General features: G+C 42.6%; 1 protein-coding gene across 1 annotated transcript in view; it reads right to left on the bottom strand.

The window, feature by feature from the left end:
* The window catches only part of HAUS1 (HAUS augmin like complex subunit 1), a 193,191-nt gene extending 178,264 nt beyond the window's left edge, over window positions 1-14,927 (bottom strand). Inside the window, exon 1 of the mRNA XM_069218857.1 lies at window positions 14,760-14,927. Coding sequence (XP_069074958.1) covers window positions 14,760-14,867 — 108 coding nt within the window. The 5' untranslated portion in view covers window positions 14,868-14,927. The remainder of the gene's footprint in view (window positions 1-14,759) is intronic.
* Between the last annotated feature and the right edge of the window lie 3,279 nt (window positions 14,928-18,206).

The following is an 18,206-nucleotide window of genomic DNA, read 5'->3' as shown; positions in this document are numbered from 1 at the left end:
GAAGCTGACATTGGTGAGAACATCTCTGAAGAGGTGTGGAAGAAATGCTGTGCGCATATGCATGCTCTGTCCCCTAATTATAGGTTGAGGCTTATTTATTTCAAATTTCTTCATCGGTTATATTACACCTCTCGAGGTTTACATGCAATGGGTCTGCGTGCGGATTGACACTGCGAAAGGTGTTGATCTCCCGATGCGAACTTTTTGCACCTTGCGTGGTATTGTGGAGAGGTCCACACCTTTTGGGTGGAGGTAATGCATATGATCGAGGAAATGATGGGCTTGGCCCTGCCTTTTTCCCCTAAATTGGTGCTCCTTGGACTGGTCGATGTAGTTCCGTCGGCTCATAGAAGACTTGTGGGCCTGCTGCTGCTGCTTGCGAAGCGCAGGGTTGCGATGTGCTGGGGACGTGGCAGAGCCCCGCGTGGAACCGACTGGCTGCAAGACGCCTCTTTTTGCCAAGAACAATTAATGATTTTCTAGGAACTGGTCGCCGAGGGTTCCCGGCCCAGAGACATCTGGGCTCCACTGCGCTCCTTTTGGAGTCCTTCTCATGAGGCCGCGGCTACGATTTACCTTAGTCACACGATTGGTAGTTCTGATTCCGGCTTCCCCCCGCACTCCATGGTTGATATGTATGACTGGACGGTTGCACCGTGTCTTTCCCTTGCCCGTCTTTCTCTGTTCTTATTCTGTTGGTTACGTATTTTCTTGGAGCCTGAAATAGTGAATTATTCTTGTGCTGGTCTCCAGCCTTGTGCTTATCCATGTTTTATGCTCCCAGTCCTGAGGATATACTTCAATATGCCTAAATTGAGATGGGACACTCCCATTGGGATTATGAACGGTTGTTGCGATTTGCACTGGGACTTGCATGCTGTATGAAACCAGCTTTATATTCACTCTGTAACTCTGTTCTTGGGGCCCTTTGTTACATGTGTTTTGTTCCACTGAATAAATAAAAAATAAAAAATTACAAAAAAAATATAGCACTAGAAACCTACTGCTGTGCAGCACAGATATCCGTAATGATCATCATGTAGACACCCTACTCAACACTACAAATAAGTGATCTGTACCTCAAAACACTATACATGCACCAATCCTAACCCTAGCAGAGACACTGCAAGCTGTCAACAACAAATCTGGATCCATTTAAAAAAAGGAAAACATCAAACTACCTAAAAGGCTTGGAATATATCAAAAGGTGCATTATCAATCTCACAAATTTCCAACACCCATGCCACCCACAATTCTGCAATTCATTGTCATATAAAATGCTCTCTAAATCTGTCACCCCCCTAGACAGCCAAAACATTACTCAAACTAGTTAAATTATGAAGAAACTATATGATCTCAAATGGGCATACTGATACTTGTGAATCTCAATGAATGAAGCCAGACAAGATTTTTAATTGAAACACCAAACACTTCATTCAGACTGCGACAGCAAAAATGTAAACTCAAATCTGTGTCTGGAAAACCATCTATTAGCAAACATCTCCCTTCATGAACTTCATCCACTGATGGACCCCACAATCAAAGGCTTCCTAAAGATTCTCAATATCACCCGGCTTCGAGTGATAACTTCATCCCAAAGAACAATTAACATGATAACTGCATCAGAAATAGGAATCACGTCACTCTCAGAGACACAAATAGCTTCAAATACACCAACAGACATCCAATAGAGGTATACATTAGGGCACCCCATATAGGGTGATCCTTCACGATGATCTGTTATTCAAAATAACCCTGCCAATAAATATACTGACAGTACACCAGTACAGAGCCAACTAATGACTCTCTCTTTCCCGGCGCGACTCTACAACATGATCAACATGTTCTTGCTACCTGAAATTTGGCTCTCATGGGCAGCACATCTCGAGTGGAATCACTGATGTCCAGGTGACACAGAATATTGTCAAAAGAGAGAAAATACAACATACAGTGGAATGACTCATCTAGAGACAGTACGCAATAAACTACAAACTCTTTTTGTGAGCTCATTGGAATGCCTCAAATCCACTATTCAATTATCACATTCCTATCAAATCAGCAGTACCCTACTATACTATACTGCCTTCCAGGTAAAAATTACTTCAATGAAAAACCGATTCCCCTAACCACTAAAACACTATTCCACTCCACAAATAACTTGCTTCTAGGAGACTTGGACTTACACTGTAATACCAATAAAGAAACAGCAGTACAAAAATATCCTTATTTCATGCTGGACAAGAGTCTAGCACAAATATTCTCACAGTTCAGAAGTCAGAGAGCACACAGGAGTTATTGGACTCCAACCCTGAGGCTTATGTTATTTTACCATTGATGTCCCAGGACCTAGCCTACTATGACATGGATACTGGAACATCAAGTGCCTCCCTTTAACACTTCACTAATATTTACAAGATGAACATAAATAGGATTACTCAGGGAAAAGACTCTGAACTCAACAAACAACATAATGTCACTAAATAAATGAATGTGCAATCGCTGCTTATACTTTATTTAAAAACAAACAAAAGATAAAATACTTAATTATCTCAACTACTCGCTACTGCACAAATCTATTGCCAGGGAACACAGGGTTAACTAGTTTGATTCCACAGGTAGGGCAATGCCAAATTATTAATGGGGAAACTGGGCAGTGGTGGTGGGTTCTGGGACCAACAAGCCAGTCTTTAGTGTATATGTCCTGATTTATTGGCCATCCCAGGCTAATGTAATGGTTGCAATCTCATTCATGGCACAGGGAGATCATGTCCTGCTGTTTTCCCTGATAGCTGGTTAGCCAGGCCACCAGACTGGAGTCTAAGACGTTTAAACAAAAAAAGAAAAGAAGACAGTAGGCTTCGCCTTCTATGACCTATGGATCTGGAACAACACCCTTGTATCCATAAGAACCACCACAATGCTGCTCCAATAAAGGAAAGAGTTGAAGACACACCTCTAAGGACCACATCACATTACAGTAACAATTCAATAACCAGCTACCCCTCATACCAATCACTGTTGTGTGCTTGCATTTGACCCTGTACAGCATTGCCCTGCCTTTTTTGGCTAGGACCATAGTATACAAATCCCACTTACATTGGTGGTGTTGTCCAAGTTTTTTTTTCTTCTTACAGTATCGACGACTGTGAATTGTGACAGTTTATATGTGGTCCTAACATTTGCAGATAATGGGGACGCAAACAGCTAAATGGCAGTATTTGTGATAAATACTGTTTTGTTGTTGCTACAGGGCCTAAAGTACTATTTGAGTCCAATCAGGTGACTAATTCTTCTTATATGCTTGTCTCTTTAAACAATGTCCAGCAGCCACAAGTTACTTGTGACAAACAAATGGAACACACTTAATAAACTCAATATCCAGCAAGTTTATTTAGGGACTCCCCTCCACTTTAACTATACACCTTCTAATAGCCCAGGGTGTTTGGTATGAGCAGCTGTCCAGTCAGCCCACAACTAGGGGCCCTGTGCCACAACTTCCCACATTATTCATCCCCACATTCATCCTCTGGTGCCCCCTCCCATTCCAACTGAAAGCAAAGTCTATCTCCTTGCAATTATGCCCAGAAGAGTGTCCCCTTCCCCTGGGCCTCACAACTAGAGGTTTAGTGGAGTGAGGTCTAGGGGGAAGTGGCCCCCTTCGCTGGGTCCCATTACAACAAGAAACATTCTGCAGGTTTGTTCTGCAATAAGGGCTCATGTCGCACTGCCCTTAGAGAGGCTAAAATGTCCCAGATGATGGTGCTCTGCAACTGTTAAGCCTCTCAAAGAACAAGCAACTATCCCTCATTCAGCCCTTTACTAGTTATAAAGAGGTGTAAAGAGGTGTAAATATGTGGCTGGGAGGAAGGAGCCCAGTGGTGGGGCGTCCTACAACTCACAGCTTTAGGCACACAATTAGCTTATGAGCAGCAAACAGCCTTAAACGTGTGAAAGAAGACCATGCTGGAGACCTGTGTTGGTGGCATGCCCTTGGTGTCTAACTCTTCCATTGAATTTGTTTCAAATTTTGACAAATTGTAAGATCAGAGGAAGAAGACACAGTTTGTTAAATTAGTAGACTGCAGCACACTGCTACTTGCTGCAAAGGCTATACATTTATCACTGTGTTGCATTCTGATGTATGTACCCTGTTGGACACTTTTCTCTTAGTTAATTTCTAGTCCATTTTTTAACTACATGTGGCATTTATATTGACTCTAAATACCCCAATCGTGCCAAAATTGGAGTACAAGAATATGTTTAAAAAGTGACTGCCTAAGCACAATCAATATATCCAAACGTGAGGCCAGGATTAAAAAACATTTCTCATGTTTCTACACTTCCAACTAGTCCACTAAACAACTGAGGTGGCAGTGAATCTGATGTCAAGGCCAAGGAGCTGCACTTCCCTAGAAATGTCGCAGTGTAGTGGGATCTACCCAAGTTTAGAATATAGTGTTTATGATAGTGTCAGGAGACCCCTTGGGGTGCACATGCACTTAATTCATGATCTAAGAGATTTAGAAAAAAAAACCTCAAAATGTGCTGTGTGACTCATAGCCACCACACCCCCAAGTCCCAAACAAAATCTTCTGATATCTTCACACATTTAATGTGTCTCTGCACAAGTAATGTGTCTCCACAGGTACAAAGTGCCCTGTGAAGTGTTAACGCAATGTTGGCCACCCTAACCGGGCCTCACAGAGCTAGATCACAACTGCCAGGCCCCATGAAGGAGGCTTCCATCCCCTGGGATCCAGAAAGCTGGGTCAAACCTGTGAGGTTCATGGAAAGAGGACTTTCCTCCCCTGGGCCTTGCGCTGCTAGACCATGGCTGTGAGTGAAGGCAAAGTGGTCCCCTCCCCTCATCCTGCAGTGCTACACCGTAGATGTGAGTTCTAGAGGAAAGCTGCCCCCCTCCATTGGGCCTCACAATCCAGTGGAGGGGGCTCTCCTTCTCTGGGCTTGCAGCACTGACCTCACAGCGCTAGATCATGGTTGCAAAGCTTAGGCCAGTAGGGGGCCCCAACACCAGCACTTCTCGCTATGACGTAGCACTGTAAGGCCTAAGGGAGGGTTTCTCTGCCATGGGCTCAAGTGCACTTGCCTCACAGCACTGTACCATGACTATGCTCATGGCTCCCTGTCAGGGGCAGCCATCAATTGAGCAGCAGTTGCAGTAGCACTTGACTCCATGGGTATTAGGTGCACAATGTACCCAAAACAAGGCTGTATTTTACTGTGCAGCCAAGGGGCAGGGTGAAGGGAACCATTGCTATGCTACTTGCCTCTCATCCATTGGCATTGCAGCCATGTTCCAGCACTGCAAGGCCCAGGAAAGGCCATGCCTGCCCGAACCTCACAGCTATGGTTTGCTGCTTAGGGAAAAGGGCCTGCCTTTTGCTTTGCAGAGTTGACCTACTGTTAGGAGGCCTAGGGGGAATGGGACCTCTCTTGGGGCGAGGGGTTAGTTATCGACAGAACAGCAGATGAAGTGCCACCAAAGCTCAGGGATATTAGGGAACACATGCACCCAAATTATGGCTGTGTTTTACTGTCCAGCATCACTTACTTGCGTCAGGGGCCATGGCCCCATTACTGTGCCATTGGCACCCTCGCCCATATGCCTCACAGCCACAATCCAGAGCTGCAGGTCCAGGAAAGGCACACCCTCCGCTTGGCTTTGCTGCAGTGGTCCAGTTCTGTGAGGCCCAAGGGACGGATCCTCCACCCAGCACAGGACGATGGCTGCAAGGCATAAGGGAATAGCACCTATGAGGTGGTGGCCATCAATAGTGTATCAAATGCAATGGCACCACAGCCCTGTGACATGGGTTCAGTGCACCCAAATGGTGACTGTATTTGACTGTCCGGTCAGTGAAGGGGGTGGAATTGATCTTGCTTGCAAAAAAGGCCCAGTGTACAACTGATAGCCAATGGCTCACACCCTGGGCTTCTCAGTCATAGCTGTCCACTGCTATGGCCAAGGAAGGGGCAAGACTTCCTTTCGCCTCGCAGCACAGGTTGTATGTTGTTCTATAAGATGTTTTTTATTGAAGCTTTTTCCTCGGGGTATGCTGAACTGAAAAACAATTACTTCCGATACTTTTAAATCACATCCCTGATCCCTAAAAAAAATTAAAAAAAAAAAAAACTCACATCCTACACGGACCCAATCCCCAACTACTAAAATCACTTAACAATCCTAAACTCTGCCATCCCTAGACCCTAAAGAGCTCTCACCACTCAAACTGTATACCCCCTAAAAAGCCATGACTACCTCTAAACTCCACTTATCACCAACACATAAATAACCCTCATCATTTTTACACTCCACTCATAACTGAACCCTAAGAACAACTTACCATTGTTTACCTCCAACCATCCCTGAACCTAAAAACCCCTCAATACACTAAACTCCCCAATCCCTAAACCTTTTTCTATCCCTGAACTTCGCTGAGCCCTCATCATAAATATGGTGATGTACGATTTTGTGTACTCTCATAAGGGCTTTGAAGCCAACTCTAGATCAAGTGGCAGGCAGTGCAGGGTTCTTAAGAATGGCGGTATCCTGGCATGCCTTCAGATGCTGAATATGAAAAAGGCATCAATATTTTCCATGAGTTCAAATTGGTAGAGGGTTCTTTTCCGAGATGTCTAAATAAATGGTCTTGGTGTGATCCTACCTAGGTTGATAAACATGTTGATTATTGTTATGGGCTAGTTGCTGTGATCTAAATGTTTCTTTATGGTCCTGGTTTGGCAAGGAATTAGACACTTTGTTACTTGTGTTTTGAGTGACAGATTGGTATGGATTCCCAGATTGTATACATCTTTAGGTAGGATGGAGGGAGTAGGTTGCAAAATTGCAAGCCAGCAGGCCGCAAGTCAGGAAAGAGAAGCTTTGGTTGTTAGATCCTACTGAAACCGCAGTGTTCTATGTTCAGGAAGTTAAAAAACACCCACTGTCTTGTTAAAGAAAGGCAGCTGGTCAACGTCTTTCCATCTTGAACAAGGTTCACGTTTGCACTCACATCAGACAAGCTAAATATGACTGGACTATCATCCACATATATACAGAAACTGACCCCCGAGTGTTCTAGGAGCATGGATTAAAAAGCCAGGACAGGACTGACCCCCTTCAGGACCACAATTTAGTTGATTGGGTTTGGTTTGAAAAGGTGGTAATTTAATGATTGGCTGGCAGCAAGATGGAATGATGTAATCCAGTGGATGACTTCGCACCTCAGACCCAGCCCCACTTCATCTAGGGTTGTGGCGGATGGAATAAATTCTGGTATTAAAGTCTGTAGAGAGGTATAAACGTACACGTCTCCACAGACGCATTGTAAACAAGTACTGAAGATCATCCAAAACCAATAGGATCAACAGCTCCGTAATGTGTCCTGTTCAGAATCTGGCTTGTAAAGGTATTCAAAAGATTATTGTATTTGACAAATTGCCAGAGACGTTTCAAAACTAGTTTTTCCAAACTCTTGCCAAGTAATGGGGGAAAGGAAAATGGCCAAATATTGGTGAGATCTTGTCAGTCACGAGGGTTTTGTTAATATTTTTCACAGTGACATTTTCCCACATGATCAATCAATCAATCAAATTTCTTGAGCGCACCACTCACCCAGTAGGGTCTCAAGGCGCTGGGGGAGGGGGGAGGTTACTGCTCGAAAAGCCATGTTTGGAAGTGCTTTCTGAAGGTTAGGAGGTCCTGGGTCTTGAGTAGGTTGATAGGGAGGGAGTTCCGGGTTTTGGTGGCGAGGTGGGAGAAGGATCTGCCGCCAGAGGTGGTGCGTTGGATGCTGGGGACTGTAACGAGGACGAGGTCGGCGGAGCGGAGCTGTCGAATTGGTTTGTGGAAGTTGATCCGTTCGTTGAGGTAGGCCGGTCCGGTGTCGTGGAGGGCTTTGTGAGCATGGACAAGGATTTTGAAAATGATCCTTTTGTTGATTGGCAGCCAGTGTAGGGATCTGAGGTGGGCGGAGATGTGTTCGTGGTGAGGGAGGTTGAGGACGGAAATACACCGTACGAAATAAAAGTTATAAAAGACCTGCTATAAGGTTTTGAGAAAAATAAACTAGAATCTCCATTAATTTAGCTGGGCATAAACCTATCGAATGACAGGTTGTAACTGTCATCGAGATCTGTGTGAAAAAATTTAAAGTAAACACAATTTGGACCCTGTAAATTGACATAGGAAGATTATCAGGAGTAAGAATTTTTACTGCCTTTTTGTTATCACTTATTAGTTTAATCAGGTTGAAGAAGAATTGAGCAACATTATCACATTTGTTTTGAGTGTTGTAAGGTAATTGAGGAAACTGAAGGAGACTGTAGTTTGGGAAAAACAATGCGAGAAGTAGATTTTCTTGGCTTCCCAGATTTTAACTTCCTATGTAGTACATATGTTGATATACTCTATTAGTTTATTGATAAAATAGTCTCTACACCATTTTCTTTATACTCGTCACTCATCCCATTTTGAGAGACTTCAATTCATTGGTGGCCCAGAGATTTTTGTTGTTCCATATAGGTATATAACAACCTCTGCTGAGAAGAAAATAAATGTGAAGGACAGAATGCACAATTTCAGCCCTTGTAACTACTGTAGTAAGCATTGCAGCCTGTTTTGACTAGGGTGTTAAAGAGGGGGGACCAAGCAAATCAACCTTGGTCTTCTAGAGAAATTAGACAATTACTACTCAGCTTTTGTTCTTTTAGCAAATTTTTCTTCTGGTTTAGACAAGGAAATATTCGCCATGTCAGTAAAATACTGACCAGGTGGCAACTAAAGAGGCTTGGAGTTTTTCTCCTGTGTCTTGCAGCCCTAGCCCAGCACTGAGAAGCCCAAGGAAACAGGCCAGTCAGCGAGCGAGATTTGCAGAATAATTTAATTTCATCTGGACAGGAGCTTTCCGAGTGTGCTGCAAAACTGGGAAAATCATTGTATGCAGGTGAAAGGAGATATGTCTCAAAACTGTTTATTGAATCTGCATCATGCTAATTTACAAAAGGCAATGCACTCAGGAAACACTTAAAAGTATTTGATTAGTTAATATAAGAATTGTTAAAGGTTACAGAGGATGTTGATAAAGCTTTTTTCCGCCATGGCTTAGGATAAAAGCCAGTAAACCCAGTGACTTGAGTGTGAAGCTATTTTCATCATTTTTTTCTTTCATATCTTTCGCGCTCAAAAATCGTCTGCGCCACACTCTTTATCTTTCCCTCTGTATCTGGAAAACAATCTTGCAATTTTAAACCACACTGACCCCTCTTAAGGACATTCTATATGTTGCAGAACACCTCATGAGGGTCTGAAGAAATATGAGCACAACACCCTCCTCTAATGAACTCCATAGGCTCCCCTTGCCAGCCCACACCATAATACACAAAACCTTCACAACTGACATCCCTACCTACTTTGATGACAAGCTCTGGTCGATCACAGTACACTCACTTCCTGGACCCCTTTCAAATGGAAGATTAAAAAAAGACTAAGGCAAAAGGTATTCTCTGTCTGTACACCAAGCATTGTGACCAATATTCCTACGTTTATCCGGACAGCCCCAACCAAGCTCCAATGTAGGAAACTGCTGAATACTCACTGTTAGAAAAGACCCGCTCTACAGAGTCACCTACAAACTTTTTGCCTTCCTTCTCCTATTTTTGCTGGACTTTTGCTCCGTTTGGCCTCAGGAACCTCTCTGCACTTTACCAGTGCTAAAGTGCTTGTGTTGTCTCCCTAAAACATGGTTTAATTGGTTTATACCCAATTGGCATCTTTAATTTACTTGAAAGTCCCTTGTAGAGTAATATAACATATACCCACAGTCCGTAAATTAGATGCTACCAGTAGGGGTACCTGGCTTGGCAGTTCAGGCTGGACTGTTCCCACTGGAGCACAGTCAAGACTGATTTGCATATAGCTCAGTCCAAACGGAGGTGCTATGGTGGACAAAATAATGATGGACTGAGATGCGGCCCCAAGTCATTATTTCAAGTATTCCATCCTTAAGATTAATTCAAGTATTCCATCCATCACTTTTTATACTTTAATATGTCACCCACAGTAGGCCTGCAGCACTTATTGTGCCACACACATAGGTAGCCCTCTAAAAACATGTCCAGTCATGCCACTGCAGCCTGAATGTCAACTTGGCATTTTTGCCAAGACTTAAATTCCAATTTTATTACAGATATGTCACAAGTAAGGTAAGTCCTAGGTAGCCCATATGACAGGGTGTGGAGTAATTAAAAGGTAGGACAGGTACTTTTAAGTTTTACATGTCCTTGGAGCAAAAAACTCCCAAATTTGTTTTTTCACTGCTGGGAGGCCTACCCCTCCCTCAGGATAACATTGGGGATTCCTTATTACATTTAATAAACTATAATTCCTAAATGAGAGGAGGAAGATATATCATGTTTGGTACCTATGAAATTTTAATGATAAACCTCTTCAATGGAAAAGTCAAATGTATCATTACTAGTTTGAACAGGACACTTTTAGAAAGTTGGCATTTTCCTGTCCTTACACCTTTGTGCCAGCAACCTGTCTTGTGTCACATGACTGGTTGCAGCTGACAGACTTTGTCAGTTCCTTCCAGACAGTCATACAATAGTGTGATTAGCTAAACTTTAATGGGCCTTTCACTGGCCTGATTGGAGCCAGGGCAGGGAACTTCCAGAACTACAAAGAGCCTTTCTAGAAACTTCTCCCACCTTCTAGGAGCATGGGAACCGGGTACAAAAATATGGCTCTCAGACCGACTCTTCAGTTCATTACTGGACCTGCGGAAGGACTCTCAGAGGACTGCCTGCTTGTGTGACCTGCTGTGCGTTCTCCCAGACTGCTGCTGTACCTGGAAGGTGTGTTTTGCTGCCTGGGGCCTGCTTTTAACTCTAGGAGACCAGCCCTACTGTTGAGCCCTGCATCTTCACCTGCACCCAGGACTTCCAGAAGTGACTCCAAGGGCTAATTTGCTGGACTCCTGTTGAGAGCCCCGGGGACAGAACATGCTCCCACCATCATGAACCTGCACCAGGACCCAGCCTCAGTAAGTCCTGAACCACCAAGAGATCTCCATACACGTCTGGACGGTTATCTGTAGTGCTAAAGGTGAACAGATGTCCGTGGTTGGCGCCTTTATCTTTTAGGCCCTATTTTGACCCTTAAACATTAAAAATTCATAATTCTAGTTCTACGGACTGGATATTTGTTGTTTTCGTGTCAAAGGCTGCAAGCCCTAATGAGAGATGGGGCCCCTCCTCTGGGTCTCACAATCATGGTTCAATGGTGTGAGGCCCAGTGAAGTTTGACCCTTACCCCCTAATCCTTGTGGCGCTGCACATGCCTGCAAGATTTAAGTAAGAGGGGCCCATTACCTGGGCCTCTCAGTGCTGCACCATAAGTGTGAAGCCCAGGACGAGGAGAACACTGGTGTGAGGCCCCATACTGGTGGGCTGAGCACAGGGCCTTGGGCAGCTTCCCATGCCTAGCGACGGCCCTTCGGGCACGGGCCGGGCCCCTTTCAAGGTTGAGCCCTGGGCAACTGAACACTCTGCCTTAAAATGGTTCTGCAGTCAAGCCATGGCCGACAAAGTGGTCTGGCTCATCCTTAAGTGCCAAAGAACATGGAGAATCTACAAAATATTTGGTATCTAAACTGCACAACAAACAAAATGTAAGAACATGATAAAGACTTTCAAGATGGAAAGTGTTTCTTTAACATTTGGCAATGGTTCAATGTAGTACATTAGATCACAACACTGCATTCACATTATCTGAAGTCTAAGTTTCTAAACATAAACCTTAAAACATTTATTAACTCTCCCTCCTGGCAAGGCCACGAGTGAAAAAGTGAGCCACTTGTCTGATTTCCCTTACGTCATGACCAATACTAATGTTGAGGATGGTGGAACATTACAGGAATTAAAGCACATACAAGTGAGGTTTTTGAACAGGATCCATTTTGAACTGAATTAAACGTGCTCAACTGTCACTATCAAGTAAATTAAACACATTAAGTAAATTTACTTCACCTAGCTCACACAACAGGCCTCGAACAATGTAATCGCACACTTGCTACGGCGAGTAATATTTGATCAGTTCGAGATATTTTTAGGACCTACTCACCCCTTCTGGCGAAATGACAAAAAACAGGTGTTCTTTTTTAGTCCAAAAGTGAAGGATGAATAAAGATCACCTTTAAATCTTGTTCTTATCTTGTCACATTCACTCTGTGTTCAGAGACAGAGCTCAAAAGTAAGTTTGTCTTACAATTAATTTTCCTTCTGACTGCAGACTTCTAGGATTTTGTAAGATGACCTGTCTTACCTGCTGTACAAAGAGTGTGAAATGAAAGGCTGTAGGGTACCAGTGTTTTCCTAACACACAACATTTAAATAACTAAGTCAATTGTACAAACATTTCAAAACATATTTCAGTATTGGTGAAAGACTATATTTTGTACTTCCATGTGATGAAAAACATATTTCAATAGGATGAAAACAAATCAGAACACTTTATTTAGTGATGTGCAAAGGATAAATGTATTTTCCTAAACCAAATTTTCACAGATTTTTGTTAATATACTATATAGTTTTATCAGTAAAGCTGCAAGTAAGTGGGAAGGTTTTTAGACATTTCTTGGAAATTTACTGTCTGTAAATGTCAGTATGGTAACACATCATGCTTTTATATATTTATTAAAAGTGAGTGTTTAAAAAGTAACTGAGAAACACACCTGCCCTGATGGTAATGCTATTAAGAAACTAAGAAGTAAGTCATGGATCATGTGTCCCCTATATGTGAGCTAGATTCTTATTATACTTGAAGCAACCGTTTAGTCTATTTAATCAAACAAAAGAGGTTTCTTTGTACAGCAGAAGTGCTGAGCTTACATACTGGAAGGTGCATTGATATGTGAGAATGAAGAAAAAGGCAACTCTGTAAACTAGAATATTTGCCTAGGATCACACAATTTGAGACCCGTTTATCGCTCAAGTACATTACAGTCAGGTTGAATAGATTATTTAAGTTACTTGTCCTGGAGATCAGTAACATTTTTATGATATCTCGAGACCCGCACAATTTAATCATGCGGCGAAGCCAGGATTCGTACTAAGGGTTCCTCATCACACGTAGTGCAAATAAGTTACCCTTTTGGCACAAGTCGGGGGTACATGTGGGTACACAGCGTCCACCCACTATTTTCACAGGGTGGCCGCCGTCCTCCCTGCAAGAAGTGGGCGCCACTGAAATATGCTGAAATTGTTCCAGTGTAATTTTCAGACACAGGTACACATTGAGCAGCGCTTGTCCCTTGTCTGCTTTCGTTTTCCAGCAGCAAAGTGCAGGCGGTGAAGGGGCTTTCATATTTCAGACTTCAGCTGAGTCCATAACAAAGGCCAAATTTGAGTGGCCAGCAGGCCTCGTTTTGTTCACTATCCTGACCGGGAACTATGTGAGCTTCACACCTAGATGCAAATGCAAGGGAGGGGAAACAAAGGCACACGTTTTTTGTCATCACTTCCTTTGTTCAATCCTGTTTATAAGAGATTTTCATGCACCAGAAGAATGTCACAGTTGTTGGTCTGTTCCAGTATTTGCACAATTAATAACTTAAATACCGCTATTTTGTATTATTTCTTTTATAGCGCTACTCATCCTAACACAGGGAATCAGAGCATTTCACAACACACACACACACATTATACTTTGAAAAGAAATCCCATAAATGTGTAAATTAATGTACAAAATATGTTACATAAGATATTGAAGGTTACAAAGTGTAAGAGTCACGTATCCTTCATAGCTTCGTAGCTCGCTGTGATATATTAGAAGGATTACAATTTATGAACTGAGAGTAACAAAAAGATCTGTGTTAAAATCAGTAACTCACTTACCTAGCTACATAAAATAAAAATCTGTAATTTCCATTTTAGCTAATGTGCTTTGCAGGCGACACATTGACCCTATATGCTACTTTTGGAATAGAAAAAAACACAGGTTTCTCCAGCAAACGTGTTACCCTCAAAAGTTAGTTTACCATTATTTGTATTCCCTGAAATTTACTGTGCACACAAAGACCTCTGCAGCAGCTGCCAACCCCAAACGATATTTTAGAATGCAGACTTTGCAACGAATTAAGCATAACAGATTTATTGCCAGTTTCTCCTTGTTACCATTTTTTTGTGGCAGGGTTTTTAACAAGTAAATGTAAAAGCGGAGTTCCTGATTTTGCATTGGAGTTGAGTCGCTATTTTTTAGTACAAGTCCAACACAAATCTCATTTGTTAAATATTCTTTTGTGCTCAAATGTAATCATGACAGACATGCTAAACCTGTGCGAGATCTTAATATTTGATGTCACGTCTTGTAAGGTCATGGGCTGCGATGTCACTTCCTGTGATGCTACTTGCGATGCCATACGCCGTGATGTCACGGGCCATGACGTCACTTCCATATTGCCTAACTTGGTTAGTCCCCCTTTTTCTTAATTTAGGACTTGTACCTTGGTTAGCCACATAGAACTGCCCTTGCAAGGTGCACGCAGGGTCCTGCAAAGTGACAGTGAACGTTAGCCACTTTGACATGTCTTGACGCAAACTAGTAGTACAGGCGACGAGAAGCAGTCTAACAAAAGAACGCACTTTGTTCCCAGAACACTGAACATGAACGGAGACTAATGAATAGACGTCGGTGCTGATTAAGGGCAAACCTGGGGGTCAAAGAAGGTTCATCCCACCTTGGCGCTCTTGTCTTCCGGCACAGCTGCCATCGCTGTACAACCCAGCAGCCCGCTTCGGACTTCCCGCGTCTCAATGGTGTGCAGAGGAACAGAGCCGGAGTACATCACGTGACCTGCGGCCGGGCTCGCGCACCCCCTATAGGTTCTCTATCTCAGGACAGTTGGGAGCATTGTCGTTGACGTCGAACGAGTCTTTCCGTGAGTGGGCGCGGTTTGGGTCTCTTCGGATTCCTATTGGTGTACTTCAAAGAAGGGGTGGGGCCAGATGGAGAGAATGTAAATATGCAGAGTTGAGGAGGCAGCCATACCGCTGGAGTTAAGAACGGGAAGCTACGCAGGGGAAGTTTTTAAAGCGACTTTAGCCCGCAGACAAGGTGCTTAATCTTCAAAGGGTGAGGGTACTAAGGAGGTAGTAGAGCAGGAAGGTGCCGTCGAGTTCGCGCTATTATAAAACTGCAAGAAAGGTAGATCAGCTGAATGTAGAGAACAAAACTGATGACCTAAATGCGACAACATCCTTCTTAATGGACTGAGAAAAGGGAAAGGCAAAGGCTGTTTTTGCATGAGGGATATAGAACAATGCAGACAACACAATAATCGGCCAAATAATAAAAATAGCCCAATAAAATACGGCATAAATATTACTAAACATAGCAATGCATACTCACAAAGTCGCTAAAATGGCTGTTTGTACAGAAAATATTCAAATTAAAAAGTCATCCTTGTAGTGATCTTATTGTTTTTAAAGACCAGGGCATTAACGACCTGATCAAAATTCACATGAAAGAAGCAAGATGTTTATTGAACCGACGTCCATCAACACCTAACAGCAAAGTCAACTTGAGCTATCCCTAACATTTTCCAGCAGACGCACCGGGACAGTGTTACATTTCACCAGCGACTGTGGTCAATGCGCAAACCCACAGATACATTTGCTCTCCTGAGCGTGCTGGTACCGGGAGCAGCATAGTCCCTATTGGACGGTGGTGCTCCCCAACGTACCCGTCATTTTTGCTTCACTATGAACCAAGATGAAACGCGCACACACCGAATTCCTGGAATGCAACTCTTAGTCCGAGTAATACATTTATTAAACCACTCTGCAAGGCTCGTGGAGAAGGGTCAGTACAACTGAAAGTGCACGTTTAAAAATGTTAGCAGCAATGGAATGAAAACATGTACAAGGGATTCTCTACTTCAATCTATAAACAGCAGATATATATATATGTGTGTACTTATATATTCATGTGCAATGCAACGCAGGTAATAAGAATTAAAAATGCATCACTGTGGGGCACGGTTGAATTCTCCTCATCCCTTCTTCCAGTAACAGGCCTTCAAACCCTGGTTCGACTGTAAAGGAAGAGACCATTTACCCTCACGGGAAAGATGACAGGCATCAGCGTCCCGAGCCTGCCAGAGGTCTTATTCACTCCATGGGTAATCCGATTTCAGTCTCTTATATACCTTAAACAACCCAGAGAGGAGAATTCTAGAAAACCCCTCCGGATCCATTAGTTGTTGTTCAAAATGCTGGGTACTTCAGGTCAGTTTTGAAAGAAACACGTTGGAACTGGTCAAGATCCCAAGGCCCTCTCCAAAAATCAATCCGTTCCCTGCCATACAATAAACATCATCCTATATATCCTTATGTCTCTGACTCCTCCATGTTATGTCCTAGCCCTTGATGAGAAAGATCACGCAGACATGTAAAGTAAAAACATGAGCGAAAAACACATTGCATAACATGTTGTGCTTGAAACAATACTTGCACCTTTAACGTGGCGGCAAAGCTAAAGCTAAGCTGAATACAAAATGGAGTCTCTAGCTGATGACCACCAAAGTGACGGTGTGCAGCTAGGCTGAGTGCAAAGTGGAGTCAGTGGTCAAATACAAATATCATTACACCGTCTCTCCTTTTAGTAAGAATTTTAATGCATAATATATGGCCTAAGAGCATTTCTGTTTAAAGAACGGCAGACAGGAATCCTTACTTTAAAGTTTTACTTAAATAAACGGTAACATAAATGCATATGCTGGGCAATTAATTAGTACTGTTGAATAGCATACAAGCTCAATAAATGCAGTAAAAGTTAGAGAGCCCAGAAATGTTCTCAGCTGTAAATCCGGAATAGATCTTCCTTCATAAAGTGGGGAAAGGCTCTCTTCCGCCCATACAAAAATCACACTCTTTCATAGGACTCTAAACAAAGGATTACATACATTCACTACAGTAGTATCAGATTCACAGGCTCACAGCCAACTTAAAACTAGCAAAGAGAAACCGCTGCAACAGAATACATTCTGTGATTTTGTCACTATTTAACAACATTGGGTTCTGGTGTTCACACATCTGTGCACTAAATATGAAATTAAATGCTTTTCAGTCTTGGACAGTCAAATTGTCCTTGGAAAAGGTAAAGTTTGCTAATCCTAGCTAGAGAAAGTTTCTGTCTTGTCTAGTCAAACTGTGAAGTTCTTTGTTATAGCAGGTAATAAACAACAGTGTATGTAATATGGAGTAATACAACATAACATCAAAGATGGACAACAGAGCCTAAGTTGCCTAGAGCATGACTTCTTACATTAAAAGCATTAAAATCTAAACAGATTGTATTTTCAACCCCCTGATTATTTCCTAAATTCATCACAATTCTTTTATCTCAGTCATCATCATTTCCGGCTTGGACCCTTCCAACTCTTTCCCCTCGTCACAAAGGTCTCACTGTAACTCCTGAAATGTAATATTGGTCCTCTTTCTCTTTCTTCCACTTGAGCTTCGTTTTCCCTCTGTTTGATTAAATTTTTCTGAAGAGTTTTAACAAGAGAACCCCCCATGTAACACCAATTAGTATGAATAAAAGAGATGTGAAAAGCAGTTGTGATATTCATAGACTCACACTTCCTAACCATCCACCTATCTTGGCAAATCTCTTTACAGTAGCTTTAATAGTGTGACTGTTCCCTCCAAAGCACCAGTGTCTTCAAATTCCTTTAACTTGTGGGTGATATTTTATGTTAGGTATGTATATTTATTATCTTTGGGGTGTATGCACAACATTCTCTTTTGTGTATGACTTTGCAGACTCCACCGTCTTTTGCAAGGAGCCCATCTAAAGCAATCTATTTTGGGTAATCATAGCTTTAATTGCAAGCAGCTCATTGTTAATGACTGTTAGCGGTTAGCGTACCAGCTGTATTAGTAGCCAGCCTATCTCCTAAGGTTGACAGCCTTCTAATTTTAACATTGTCTAATGCTAATCCTACTGATGGAATGAGTGCACCAAAAATGTCACTGGTTATCTACCCAAAGCTACATTTGCTTCGCCTCAAGTATGTGTCAAGTTTTGCATTCATGTCGTTAGGGTGATATATTTTGGGGAAAACTGAAGCAGCATAGCAACTCATTATACAATTATGTGGCAGCTGAAAGTAAGCTGACTT

This window comes from Pleurodeles waltl, chromosome 1_1 (genome assembly GCF_031143425.1).
Source record: "Pleurodeles waltl isolate 20211129_DDA chromosome 1_1, aPleWal1.hap1.20221129, whole genome shotgun sequence".
In the NCBI taxonomy this organism is placed as follows: Eukaryota; Metazoa; Chordata; class Amphibia; order Caudata; family Salamandridae; genus Pleurodeles; species Pleurodeles waltl.
The sequence above is the reverse complement of the archived record's forward strand: the minus strand, read 5'-3'. Positions and strand labels throughout refer to the sequence as shown.